At 43.0% G+C, this 14,694-nt stretch overlaps 1 protein-coding gene across 19 annotated transcripts in view; it reads left to right on the top strand.

Moving 5' to 3' along the window:
- Positions 1-2,725: 2,725 nt before the first annotated feature.
- Positions 2,726-14,694, top strand: part of ptprk (protein tyrosine phosphatase receptor type K) — a 97,146-nt gene continuing 85,177 nt past the window's right edge. For 18 of the 19 annotated variants that reach the window (XM_047338021.1, XM_047338020.1, XM_047338017.1 and 15 more), the window contains exons 1-2: positions 2,726-3,069; positions 8,896-8,919. In XM_047338021.1, coding sequence (XP_047193977.1) covers positions 2,982-3,069; positions 8,896-8,919 — 112 coding nt within the window. In that variant the 5' untranslated portion in view covers positions 2,726-2,981. The remainder of the gene's footprint in view (positions 3,070-8,895; positions 8,920-14,694) is intronic. The other variant, XM_047338008.1, reaches the window with a different exon arrangement.

Raw genomic sequence — 14,694 nt, 5'->3', positions numbered from 1 at the left:
TGTGCAACTATATTTGCCAATAAATGTGAATATGGAAGATGTGACAGTGGGTAAATATACTCTGTGTATCATCGTAGCATCCATGACAGCAAACAGGGTTGTATTCACTGTATACCCATGAACAAATCATTTGTTATGTTGGAAGTACAGGTGAACTGGGATGATTCAAGCCCATGGAACAAAGCTGCAAATGTAAAAGCCGCCTGCATCAGTGCTGCCTGCATCAGTGCATACAAAAGAAAGGCACGACAGCAATGTGTGTGAGAAGGAAACTGCACATGAAGCTGCAACTTCAGCAAACACAACAGTGAGGATTCAGTATAATGACCGGGCGCCAACACTGCGTGACAACAGCAGAACTCCCATTTTGAAGCCGAGTAGAAACATCAGAGTGATATTTGGTCCCAGGTTTAATTTGCAGGACATTTAATTCCAGGTCAGACAGTTTGAATTGAATTGAATTATGTGATTAAAAACTCATAAATGTATTAAAATAGAGTCATTTTAAAGGGGGAATATCAGATGAGCCTGTTGTCTTCGTTGAATGAAGAATGTGGAGCATCTTATTTTATAATTCAGCTTCACAAAACAACTAAATACTTATTTATAAAAATTGTACTGTAAATCATCGGTTACATCTACGTGGTATTAAAAGGGGTTCAAGATTTTGGATCCAGATTTTATTCTCGTAATATCACTTGGACTTTTCCCCCATTATTAAATTATAACATTATTCTTGTAATAGTTTGACAAACAAAACGCGCTGACACAATGCACATCTGTTTCCTGCTCGTACATTCCCTGCACATATTTATAGCTCAAGCCGTGCAGCAAATCAAAACATCTATGTTGTGAAGGCCCGTCATGATTTTATCTAACCCACGTCTGACAAGCTTGGCTGTCACTGCTGTTGGCGACTTTCTTCACACGGGAAAGAACAGAAATGGTTGCTAACATGCTGGTGTACGAAGCGCGATAAGCTAATTGTATAAAGATGAAATAAACCGCAAACGTGAGCAAAGTTTACACGTTTATTTTTATACAGGGGATGTAAAGGTCCTTTAACTTTCAATTTGATAGAAAAGTTTTACTACAAAATAAAAGAAAGGTGCAGTTGTGTTCACAGTCCACTAACAGTCCTCATGGTCTCCTTTAAATCAGCGGGGAGCGCCCCCTGGCTGCACATATTGATGACGTTGCAGATCCGAAGCCTCAGCGCTCTTGTTTCTGTCTTTGAAGGAGAATGATTTTAATCCTGCAGAATTCTCTTATGTTTCTCTTTGCTCTTTTTTTGTTTTCGTTCATGAGTTCAATTTGCTGAAATGAACATGAGCACAAACATTGTGTGGTGATGTAACACAGGCCCACTTGAATTTCCTCCTCCCTTTGTATCTGGATGTGTCTTGTGCTTCTTGACATGAGGAGGTTATGAGTTGTTTCTGTTCTGTGGCTCAGGAGGCGGAGCGAGCCGTTCCATGAGCGGAGGGTCGTGGGTTTGACCCCCGGCTCCTTCACTTGACATGTTAAAGTGTCCTTGGGCACGGCCGTCACTGAATGACTGATAGAGAAGTGCTATACATTTGTATATATGGAAGTAAAGAAGTGCTGCATGAATGTGTGTGTCAATGTGTGAATGTGACTCGTAGTTGTAAAGCACTTTGAGTGGCTGTTAAGACTAGAAAAATGCAGCCGTTCACATTTCATTCTACACTTTATGTCAGATAATTATCCATTTAAAGAAATCACCTTGGGTTCTGAATATAACTCCAAGGCCAAAATTAGTATTTCACAGAAAAATCTGTGTTTTATATCCATCTCCAGAGATCCTCCAGACACTCTCCTCAGTATGTGTGAACGCAAATGTCCGAGTGAGAGCCTCCAGACTTTCTCCGTCTGGCCCCCCCGAGTATAAAGACTGCAGAAACTCCGGAGGAGCCCATGTGAGAACACAGCAGGATCCTCCACAGAATTCACCACGAGCTAGAGGGGGTGCTGATGACGCTTCTAATACGTGACAGATGAAAAAACAGAAAGAAAACAAATATCTCTGGATGACAAAGCGGAGCCTTCATGTGGAGGCCACCAACGGAAATGTCAACAGAGGGCCGGTGTCCATGTGTTGTAAACAAAACAAAACGTTACACGGAAGGAAAAGCTACATGTAGAACTTTTAAAGGTTCAGTGTGTAGAATTTAGTGACATCTAGTGGTGAAGTTGCATGTTGCAGCGGAACACCCTCTTCCAAACAAGAAAGTGAACCTGTGGTAGCCTTCAGTTGTCATAAAAACTCAAAAGGTGTTTAGTTTGTCCAGTTTGGCCTCGTTCTACGGTAAACAGAGAAAAAACAATCATACAGTTAAAATGAAACACACTATTATTTTATTATTTTAGATCCCACCCCCTCAATCGGCATAGTGATGAGCAGATGATGAGTGAAATTTCATTTTTGGGTGAACTATCCCTATACGTCAAGAGATAACTTTCATTTTTTGGGTGAACTATTCCTTTGATGTGGGGATTTCTACATAATGAAATAATGTGACTTTGATAAAAATAAGTATATATCGACAGAAAAACGCACAAACCGGACAAAACGACGAATCCTCGCTTCGAGACACGTTGTTTTCTTTTAATCTGCTTTTTGAAGCGGACTCCTGCCTCGTGACGTCACACACCTCCCTCTCTCTTTCTCTACCTCTCTCTCTCTCTCGTGCCCGCGCTCCCTCACTCGGGTCCGCGGGAGCCCGCAAGCAAGCGAGAAAAAAAAAAAGCGTACGAGAAAGCGCAGAAAGGAGAGAATGGAGCGTCCGACTCCACGGGAGGAATAACAAGAAGAAGAGGACGAGCGAGAGGAAAAGACGCGTGAAGGAGGAAGAGGAGTGAAGAGCAAACTTTTTTACTTTTTCGGTTCCCCTTTTTTCGCTTGTTCCGGACGGTGGGGGGGGGGGAGACTGTCACGGACTCGGGCCACGTTTGAAAACATGGATACACTTTCCCGTGAACGTCCTGGACTTCTTCTTCTTCTCTTTCTTCTTCACCTCTCCACGGTGTCCGCTCAGATGCCGACAGGTACGACAACACGCAAACAGAGTCCCCGCAATGTTTCCCACGCACGGTTTCTTAAAGTTGGTTCGTTTTCCTGCTCTTCGTCCCCCTCTCTGCTCACGCATTCCTCACAGGTGTGTTTAGGTGCGGGAGGAAATAAAGAAAAAAGTTAACCTCCTTGTTGGAAACGTACAATTGTCACCTTTTGCGCACTTTCTCTTGCGTGGTAGATTCTGTTTTTTTTGTTGCAATTACAACGCGAGAAATGTCTCTCTCCTTTTACGCAAGTGGCGTACCCGAGCCCGTGCGAGGTGCTCGGCTCTCACTTGAACCGATGACTAACACGGGGCTCGTGGCGCAGACTGCGAACTTTTTTATAATCCTAAAGGTTTAGAACTTAGTTGACTCTTTACGTTCTCATCGCAGGACTCCCTGTCAAATCGTTAGAAAACAGCTGATCTGATTTTTAAAGATCCCGAAAAACACAAACGATCCGAGGTGCATTCACTTGCGTCCGCGATCACACACAACATTCGTCTCATCTCTTTTATATTTTAATGCTATAATAACATTTATTATAAGAAGACATAAGGGGAGTGTTGATCTTGTGCGTGGAAAACATCGTCCACTTTTCATCCGTGCAGCGCGTGGATGGAGAAAAAAGTTGCATGTGTGCACGATCGCTGCGTAAAAGCCACAATACACATGTAACGTCACATGGATGATCTGTATCATACGTGTTTATTATAACGATCCTGCACTTTGTGGTGTTTTCCACTCCGCGGTCCTCTCGTGTCGTGGAGCTGCGTCCGAGAAGAGTTTATTCCGACCTTTATCCTCCTTTTAAATGCACGTGCAGCTTCTCGTCATTCACATACTTCATTATATATAATGATAGTGGTGTGAAGAGACGACTAGAGGACTGTTGCTCTTGTGCGTGAGGCAGCGGTCGCTTCGCTTCGTGCGTGAGCTCCTCGCGAACCAAACGATCCATGCTCCAACTTTTATCTGCGCTTTTACGCACTAAAACCTAATGGTTGGGGAAATAGCGTGCACGCCGATCGCCTGTTGGAGGAATGCGAGAGCGGTTACTTTTTATTTCCTGGGGGTTTCATCCCGTGATAAAAGTGTAAATCGGAGGGAATCTGCGGAGATCCGGGGTGTTGAGTATTCAGAATGCGTGAAATGACCGCTGCGTGGTTTTTTTTGCGGGGATGCACGCTGCAGGACTCGGGGTTTTTTGTCCTGCAGAAACACGCACGGTGCACGGAGAAAACCCTGCAGCGGTGCGTGCATGTGCCCGGTGCTGTGACGGGACCGTGCGTTTGCAAAGGTCCGATAAAGGAACTCGCAGAGGAAGTTACCACGTAGAGAGAAAACACACGACAAGACATGTCTCCCTGCAAGTCACGCAAACTCTTTCTGTACCTGTGTCTGCGTGGCTGCTGTGCGGTTTTATTTCCGTATTCAGCTGTTGTTTGAACTCCACACACGCGCGCACACGCACACGCACGGCTGTTTTCCAAGTTGACCTCCAAAAACTCACACCCGGGCCACGTCAGGATGTAATAAAGGACACATCACGCTCCATTTAAGTGCTGGAAATAACCAGAAACTGTGTAACAATGTCGTTTTCTGCTCCACTGTTCTCCGGCTCCGGCCTGTCAATGATTTGCATAGAAATTACACATTAATTACCAATTCATCTGTGAGCTGTTTTACTGCCCCCTCTGAAGCCTCTATATACCCCATGTGTATCTACCCCACCCACCTCCCCCCTCCGCCCTTGCAGCCATTTGGTCCTGTGGGTAACAAATGTGTGGAATTTCTTCTCGGAGGCCTCTCTGGGAATTAGAGTGCCGTTCATTTGCAAGTAAATGCTGGTGGCTGGATGCTGCATTAACATAGAGTGGGAGGAGGGTTGTCATTAGTGTGGGGACGGGGGTAAAAGAGTCGCTTTTCTCTTGCAGAATACATTTTCTTTCGGGGAAAATGTAATGTTTAATTGCAATGAAAGGAACCAGTTTATAGGAATTAATGGCCTTATACTGTGAATCCAGTGAGACCTTGGTGCAGAGCGTGGGGGATTTTGTGGATCGGTCATTTCTGTGGCAGCACTTTTATCCAATCATTTCACCACGGTATGTGTAAGTGATGAGGCTGACGGGGTTAATGGGCGGATCAATAACGCAGCCAACGTGACCCGTCGCTGAGAAAAAGTGGCGATTATTAAGTTGCCGATGAAAGGAAATCACTGGGGGAATCAAACGTGTGTCTTCTTGCTTCACCAGCCTCCTGTTTCACTGACAGGATGCGTCAGCAGCATGAATGTAAAAACGCGTCACGTCTCGACAGAGTCTGCGTTAACACGTCGTCTCTGGATCTGCCTCATTTCTGTCTCTAATTCCCCATTTACAAAGGGAAACTATAAATTATGGCGTTTATGTAAATATGTCTGTCTCACTCTCATCTCTTGTTATTGTGCTGTTTCTGAGGCTGTTTGGTTTTGGCTTTATCACCGAGGAAGTCAGCATAATGAATGTGAGTCTTTTGCGAAGTCGACGACCGACTTCATGATAATTTGACAACTTTCTAAATGTGTCTCCTCTCTGATCGAGTTGTGACACAGATTTCCGGCGTCTGTAATCTTAATGAAGTGAAATAATTGTTTTCCATTAGCGTCTCCAGACGAATTAGAAGGCCTCCGCCGCCGCTACTGAGCCGGTTTAATTATAATCGTAAATTATTTTAGTATTTTTGAGCATTAGAACCAAGTTGGTTTAATTATAATTACTTTCCCGCTCCATTTGGAAGATGAAAAAAAAAAATTTGTCTGTTTTCCCAGAGAAAGGCGAGAGGAAGGGAGTGATAGTGAGAAAGAGGACAAGAAGAGGAGAGGGAGAAAAATAACAAGAAGTGCAACCATTGGTTTTTGGCCGTGGGCATCTCCTCCACTCAAGAGACTGTGAAAACGGCAGGAGGGAGTGTCAGTGTGTGTCAGTGTGTGTTTCTCTGTCATGCCTCTTTGTGTGTGTGTCTGTGTGTGAGAATGTGTGTTGCTGTCATTTACAGAGGAAGAGGGAGGCCGATGCTTTGAAGCCCCGCGGAGTACAGTGGTAACACAGACGAGCATGTGAAATGTTCGCCTCTCATTTAGACTTTTTTAGAAAGACGCCTCATTCTACTCATGCCATGTTAAAATGGCGCCAAATCAAAGGCCCGTTTTTATTTATTTTCTCGTTAAAAGTAATGCCTCTCGCCGCCATCCCTCAGATCCATCTTAATGTCTTCTTCTTCAAATAAAACGCCACTTTGCCCAGAGCCAATCTGTTTCTACGGATTTTCAATTTAGTGATAGATTTAAAAAAAAAAAAAAGAAAATGGGGAGAGGGAAAAAAAACACAAACCCATCTCTTTGAAAAGTACTGGCTCATTTCTTCTGCCGTTTGGGGATGAAGTCTGAGCGCACACAAGCAATGTAATTAATCTGTTGAGAGAATTCATTAGCTAATCCCCCATTAGCATGTGTGTGTCTCTGTGTGTCTGTGTGTGTGTGTGAGTTGGAGGGGGTTGAGAAATGCATTAGCAACACACAGCGACTTAGGTTAAGTTGTCAGAGAGTTTCGAAGAGCGAGCGACACGGAGGACGGCGCATGATTGACACACACCGACCTGTCAGGGAAAACATCTCAACCACACCGCAGGGTGTCATGCTAGCCACTGGATGTGTGTTCTTTTGAAACATGTCACGCATTTTTTTGCCAAATCTGTGGAATTCTGGCGTGAATCAGCGCCTCGTTTTTCAAGAGGACACAACAAGAGGCCGCAATTAACCGAACACCAGCGATGCTCGTAAATCACCGAGTTCCTTTGTTGACTTTTCTGCCTCGCAACATTGCTTCGCTTCTACTTTACTGCATCTGGTGAAGAACATTTTGAGTTGTTTAAAAACTCTTTAAAAGAAGTCATTAATTGTGCTGTGAGTCTGTGGGTTATTTGGGCTCAGCACATGGTAAAAGAAAAATGTCCCTTTGTTTTGCACGCTGATGTAACGGCTGCTTCCTAAATAAGATGACTGGTAATTAATTAATCTTGTCTATGCTGAGATATACAGTAAGTACCCTGTGGTGTAGAAACAAGAGTCTCGGCCTGGACTTCAACCAGAGATGTTTTATTCTTTAATTTTTTTGGGGCTTTCTGGTGGAGAAGAGACTTAATTGGCTGCTTTTAGACGTTCGCTGAACTCTTAATCTTCCCGAAATTATCCAGAGGGACCGAATGTGGGAACGCGAATGTACGAGTCGGTTGCTCCAAACATTTCCCTGAAGTTTTTCTGCCTTCCACCCTTCACCGGATTATTTTGGACATTTTCCTGCTGTTGTGACCATTTTTGGACAATCAGACCTCCAGAAAATGTGTGACATGGAGGCTTCGTCTGTATTTGAGCTTTTATTGTGTTCTCTCTGTCTTATATGACAACTTTACCCCCTCAGTTAAGCTAATATGCAACATTTCCACTTGCACAAATTACATAAAAAGAGACAGATGTGAATATACTGACTGTTGTGGCCAGGATTAACCTTTATACACTGGTAGATGATGGATGTAAATCATCAGTCATCCAGCAGGAAGTGAAGCTAGAAGGTGGCACAGTCCCTATGGAAATGAAGGAGGCAGCACATCCCAAACAAATCCAGAATCCCTGAAATATCACATCCCTGATGAATGATGGTATTAGTCCAATATCATCAATCTCCGCTCTGCCCTGTTTGGCTCTGGTCACAGCTGTCGGTACAAGGAGGGGGCTTGAAACACACTGCTACCTCACACACACACACATACACACACACATACACTCGCTTACACACACTTACACACACGGCTGGCTAATGACAGATTAAGTAATCAACACTCTCAGCTGATTAATTACATTACAGTGCGCACACACACTCATTGACTCACACTCACACAGATGTGAGCGGCCTCAGCACCAGTTGTGTAGTTGTGTGTGTGATGATAATGGTATATATAATGGAGGCATGGCTGGTTTGTGTGTGTGTGTGTGTGTGTGAGAGATTAACAGACGCAGGCAGGTGACGACAGTCTTGGGAAAACCATTATTTTTGGTTACCACAGGGGTTAGGTGAAGCAGAGGGGAAAGGTTGAGGTCGGATGTGTGTGGGTCAAAGGTTAAAGTTACAGTTGTCCACACAAACAACTTTTTTTAAATACCAATTTGTGCTAAACGAGAGGTTGCACATTTATTGTGAGGTGTTTACTTTTATTGCAGATTATTTCTGAGGCCCCTGGTCCCTTTTCTCCCTCTTAAACTGCATGTACATTAAAACTTGGCAATTTCTGCAAGGATATTTACAGCTTTTATTTTTTTTACAAGATCCCCCTTTTTCTTTTAAGGAGAAGCCAGACTTCTCACATGTTGCAGTAAAGGCGATAGGACAGTAAAAACCTGAACATTTCCAAGAGGGTTGAATGCCTTTTTATATGCACTGTGTTTTATGACAACATGGCTTCCTACTAAAGCAGCGGGTTTTTCCCACTGTGTGTGTGTGTTGTTGCTAATGACCTGCAGAAAACTTTAAAAACCACTCTTTGTTCTTCACCTTCTGACAGTTTCTCTGTAAACTTTATTGTTAATCAGGGTTTGGAAAATCTGGCTGGGCTCTCTGCTTGATTTATTTACACGGCATGTGCCTGTAATCATGGAAAACATTGTGCTTGGACAGCAAATTGCGTCCAGAGCTTTTCTCTGATGTGCATGTGTTTGACCTGTGCATGCCTTCCAATCTAATTCTGTCTTCTTATTCTTTGCTTTGCCTCTACCGGACGCAGCTCACATGGGGCGCGCTGAGAAGGGTGAGTTATGACCGGCCAGCCACGAGCTGAGCTTCACCTGTCAACGTCAACGTCATCATCATCGTCATCGTCATCGTCTTTGTCATAGTCATCGTCTTTGTTGTCGTCACACGTAACCCTGGGTCTGTGCCTTAACCTCCCTTCATTTCCATGTGTAGAGATCAGCTGCAGTGGTCTAAGTGTTCCCTGATCCCTAATTGTTAGTTTTGTCAACCGTACTCCTGCCATGTTTTAGCTGTTGTGTCTTCACTAACCATTGCATTTTTGGACTTAAAGCTCATTTACATGTATAGTGGTTTCTGTGCGTCTCTTAGAAGCCGTTATTTACTGTGCAGTCACATGCTCCTCAGAATGTCCAACATGTGCTTTGAAGACGAATGTTGAAAGAAACATGGACGCTGTAAACAAAATGTGTTGTATTTATGTGTCTGGAGGATTTAAACAACACCTTGACTGCTCATCACAATATTTATATACTAACAAAGGGTAAATTGGTCCTAAAAACGTCTTGGCTAAAGTTTGAAAGTGACTAAAGTAACATCTGACAAGTTCACATTAGAAACTACTATTTAGAGCTGCAGAGCAATTTGGCAACTCGTGTACCAAAATCTTCACAGACTTTACGAGTTGTTTTGAGTCTGGAACTAATTTGTCCGATTATTTCAACACCACACGAACGCACAACTCAGCCTTGTACACAGTGATATTTAAACAAACACACCGCAGCCGATTCGATGTTGAGATGGTTTTTGGTTCTTTCAGGTCACGTCTGCAGCTTCTTCCGTTCCTTGGAAATAATTTCTACAAAGTCCAACTTGCATTGAATCAATGAAACATTTGAAGCGTTGCTGCTGTGTGTCGTTGCCGCTCTGCCAGCTTGGCTGTCAGTTAATCCATTTGCCATTTGTCTGCGTGTTTCCCTCCCTGTCGCTGTCTGTCTGTGTGAAGTCCGACAGCTGTTGGGAGTCTTGGAAGTTTTCAGGTGCTGTTTGTTTAGCTGAGCCTGGTCTTTAATAAAAAAGAGCTCTGAGTAACTTCAGTAGCTGAATACACCTCTTTTCATCTTTTCTCTTCTCTTCTGTCATCTTCTCTCCTCTTCTGTCATCTTCTCTCCTCTTCTCCGTCTCCCTCTCTTTCACACAAACACAGTCATGGCGGTGGGTTGTTAATGAGGGACTGTTTTTTTTTTTTTCGGGAAAGTGACAGGTTAGTAAAATACACCACAGACGCGTCACACAGCAGGGACAGGCAGAGAGATCGCTGTGTCACTGCGGAGTTTGGTGCATGTGGTATCCCACAAGGCTTTGCTGTGCCAAAAAAACTGAGCAATTATAAACTTTATGTACAAAATAAAAATAAATAAAAAGCCAAATTCATTTTTACACTGTCAAACTTTGCACAAGGTATTATTCTGCTTAGTCGTTAAAAACTGAAAGAGAAGCTCAGAGTGTGTTGGGCAGTGCTCCGCTTGAAAACACAAATTATTTAATACAGAAATAATGGCGAGCTAATGGTCTCTCGTTGGGGCAGAAATCCTGTCGGTTCACATTAAGCAGGACAGGTTCTTGAAAATGGATTTGACAGCTTCTGCATCTGCGCTCACTGATCTCAGGAGATTTCCCTTAATTCATCCTCTGAGACGAAAATGTGTTTGATGGTCTTCTGGTTCATAGGTGATAGTTTGTAGAGACTAACACAGGTGTAGTGTTTTTAAAGGATAAGGTCAGATTTATCAAGTGGTACAGCCGAGAGTCTAACTTGAATTGAAACCTCTCTGAAGGCCAAATCTGTAATTATCTTGTTTTGCTGTGAATCATTCATGACTCAATAAAAAGGGTGGAGATCCCCCAACTTGTTTTGATGGTTTGTGAATAGACTCCACATCAAACCCTCATATCCATCAAGTTTTAATTTTCCATCCGGGAATTAAAACCCACGAAGCTTCACCCAGAAACACTCAACATATATAAATCTCCAACCCGGCTTCCTTCCTTCATTTACGCTATAATACATTACAGCTCATAATCATTTTTGTTCCACTTAGCAGACGTTTAAGGAATTTTATTATCGCATGTTTGCACCAACAAACAATTTCTTTGAATAACTATAAGTAAAAAATAAATGCACATGTATAAATATATTCAATGTAAAACACAAACTTCATATCCACTCATTTATTGATAAGTTGAGTCTTTGGACTTAAAACGGCCTGAAAAGCCTAAAGTGGACATAAACCTCCTGTTATTTTGTTATTTATATTCTCACATTAGTGAAGGAGGTCTGTACTTTAGGCAAAATGTTTCTCTGCCATTAAATGAAGCATAACACTGATACCTCACAGTTAATCTGCAGTTTTCCTCTTGTCACTGTAACCAAGCCCTGATATTGTCCTGTGTGTTTATCATATCGGGTGTTGGGGGGGGATTCTGCTGACTCAGTTGCTGATGTGAAACCAAAAATCAAAACCAAAAACAGATCTGCTCCCACACACACGTCTCCTTGTTTTTCCTCAACCCTTCATCCTCGTCTTCCTCTCCTTTCAACTTCCAAACAAAGGCGAAATGCCCAAAATAATCTATAAAGAAGAATTTCAATGAGGAGATGATCCAAAGTTTGACTTTCCGGAGGCACGTGCTGTTGCTGTTTTCGTCTCCTTCAAAGCTCCTTGTGAGTCACGGAAAGTGTATTTACAGTGACAGGTAATATCAGAATTTAGAAACCTTACATAAAAGATGCTCTTTGTTTTATTTACTTTAGACAACGGTTTTATCTGCATTGAGTTAATGTGACGGCCTGTGTGTGTGTGTGTGTGTGTGTGTGTGGTGTGTGTGTGTGTGTGTGTGTGTGTGTGTGCGTGTTCAGCCTCATTGTATTTGCCTTCAGGTGGACTGGATCTACAGTGTACATGTCCAAAGAGCTTGTGTGTGTGTGTGTGTGTGTGTGTGTAGCTCTGGGCAGTGGCTGAAGTGGTTTACATTAGTACAGTTAAGAAGACATCTGTCATGAACACACACACACAGACACACATCAGGAACGAGACTTTCTATGGTTTACTGATCCTGGATTGCTTATGGCTACGTGTGTGTGTGTGTGTGTAGTCTTGTGTTAACTCCCAGAGGACATTGTGCTGCAGTCACTTTCAGCCTCGTACAGTATGTATACGCTGATATCAAAAAGACAAGGACACTATTTTTACTCTTCTTACATTCCTTGCTGATAACTCTCCGCTCTTTAAGCTGATTTCATGTCAAGAGCGGTATAAGCTTTCCAGATATATAAACCCTCGGTTGTGTGTGTGTGTATGTGTGTGTGAACCAGGAGCTTACAGACAGATGACCGGTCCATTAAGATTATCATCTCCATCCCTGACTATGTATCTTCACATCACCACGGTGCTGGTCCTCGGTCTGTCTGTGTGAGCAGAGATTTAAATCTTGCAGCAGATATTTTCCTGAGCTGTCTTTTCCCTCTAAATGGTGTTTCGCCGAGTTCTTTTATCTGTCTGTCTGACATCCTAATCTGTGTCGGTCTGTCTGCCAGCCACTCGTCCTGTGTGTGTGTGTGTGTGTGTGTGTGTGTGTGTGTGTGTGTGTGTGTGTGTGTGTGTGTGTGTCTGTCTGTGTGTCCCTCCTGTCTGCAGATGACTAGATGACTGCAGACACATGGTCAGTCTGACAGCGATGGCGTACGCACCTTACAGCCGATCGCTGTAACAGACGGGGGCCGTGTGTGGGAGTCGGGAGACGGACATTTAAATGTTGAACATCTGTCTGTCCGTCAGACCTCTGGCTGGTTCGTCTCAGCCCTGAAAGTTCAACCCAGTCGCATGTTTTACATTATTTCCCGTGGGAGAGCTTTCAGAATATATAAATATAGTGTCGTATATAATGTCTTCATTATTAATTCCAAAACAAGCCTCATTTGTATGAATATGTAAGTAGCTGGATTCTTAAGCTTTGATGTCTGTAATCATAATTCAGTACCCCCCCAACAATCGTCCCTTTAACGTCCCAGTTTAGTTTAAGAGACAAGTCAAAGAAGACACAAATTTATTCAAACAGAAAGATGATTAAGTCATTGATTCATTAACTTATTGAATGATTTAATTAATTACTTCAAATTTGGTGCTCTAGTATCTTACTCTGGGAAATGCTGATGGACACTTTTCACAGTTCCTCACTGACAGTTAATGGACTGATTGATTACTGTAATTGTAAAAAATAATCAACTAATATAAATTATACGTTCACTTATTTTCAAGCCTGTCTTAAAGCAACACAATGTAGTTAATTTAACGAAAAAGTAACATCTTTAAAATCATATTGATGCTACACAAACTTGAAATTGCCACAGAACTCCCAGAACGCCTGGTTTGCTTTACGGGGAAACGTCACACACCAATAAGCAGAGGCGGAGTTAGCAGCTAGCTACAAGAAAAAGCTACCTCGGTATTCTCAGTATGGGTATCAGTCCCTGGTTTTGTGCTAAAAGTCTGAAGAGTTAGAAAAGTCGAGTTATTCCGACCAAACATTCTTTTACAAAGTTAAAGTCCGTTTTATTATAAAATGCCTGTTTTGTGGTGTTATCACTTCACCCTGGCTGAGCAAAGAATACATGTTTATGGAAAATAAAGGGACTTCATACCCACTCGATTTGTCTAACTGACACTGCGGCAGCACACATTGCATTACCTTTAGCCCTCAAATGCATTTTCTGCACAGAACAAGGACTGTAGATCTTGTATCTTATCTCTTCCACCGGAGCAACACTGGAAATGGATCTTCACGGCCAGTACGAAGAAGAGTTATGGTTACAACAACCAAAAACTCTTTAGTGCATAAACTTTTTTTAAGACAATCGTGAAAGATTTTCTTTGCATCTTTTTCTTGTAGCATTGAAGTGTATTGTAGAGATGGAAAAAACACACATATATATATATATATACGATGTTACTTCGTCGTGTCGCGAAGGTCGTCTCGTTTGAACTATGGGCTACACTGCCCCCCGATGATTTCCGGTGGCACTGCTCCGTTTCATCTGTATCCGTAAGCATTCAGAAGACGTGCGCAGGTACGAACGAAATGAGCTCAGAGTATGGATAGAAGGCTCCGACCGCTTCCGTGTCCAACGGTTGAGCGTAAATGAGCCTTGACTGGCCTACATTAAAATTAAAATATGCAGCACCACCAACAGCTTTAACTGAGGTTGTTAAAGCTCTGGGCTGCCTGCTGATCTGTGACCTTACACCTCCAAACACTCTTTCCTTTCACTTCTATTTCTACGCATTCATGCAACCAAACAATAGTTTTTCCACGGTTTCCAGAGATGGTAGCTTCACAGCACCTACTGAGACCATAACTCCCAGAGGCACTTGTGCTTTTAAGTGGGCCGCGCTGGGCAAATGCTCGTGGGAAACCCTGACCGTGAGTTCTGCTGCTCCGATTAGTGAACTGCAGGGTTGTTTGAACGGTGCAAACAGTGTTTCCCTTCCACTGGAAGTGATAAGAAAACAGTGCAGTGAAAAAATTCCCAACGGACTCGGGTCTGCGGAGCAACATGTGAACCAAGAAAAACACCAAAATAGGACATGTGATGCTTTCATTGGGAGGTAGCCCTGGGATTCTTAATGTGGAGGTGTATTTTATAAAGCTGATACTCGCTACACACACAAACACACACACACACACACTCACTCACTCCCCTGGGATGTTGATATTACGCAGACGGCACCGTGTCTGGTGGAGTCGAGCAAAATCAGTCAGTTTAGTCAAACAA

Source organism: Hippoglossus stenolepis, chromosome 20 (genome assembly GCF_022539355.2).
Source record: "Hippoglossus stenolepis isolate QCI-W04-F060 chromosome 20, HSTE1.2, whole genome shotgun sequence".
Taxonomy (NCBI): Eukaryota; Metazoa; Chordata; class Actinopteri; order Pleuronectiformes; family Pleuronectidae; genus Hippoglossus; species Hippoglossus stenolepis.
This window is presented reverse-complemented; position numbering and strand designations above follow the sequence as displayed.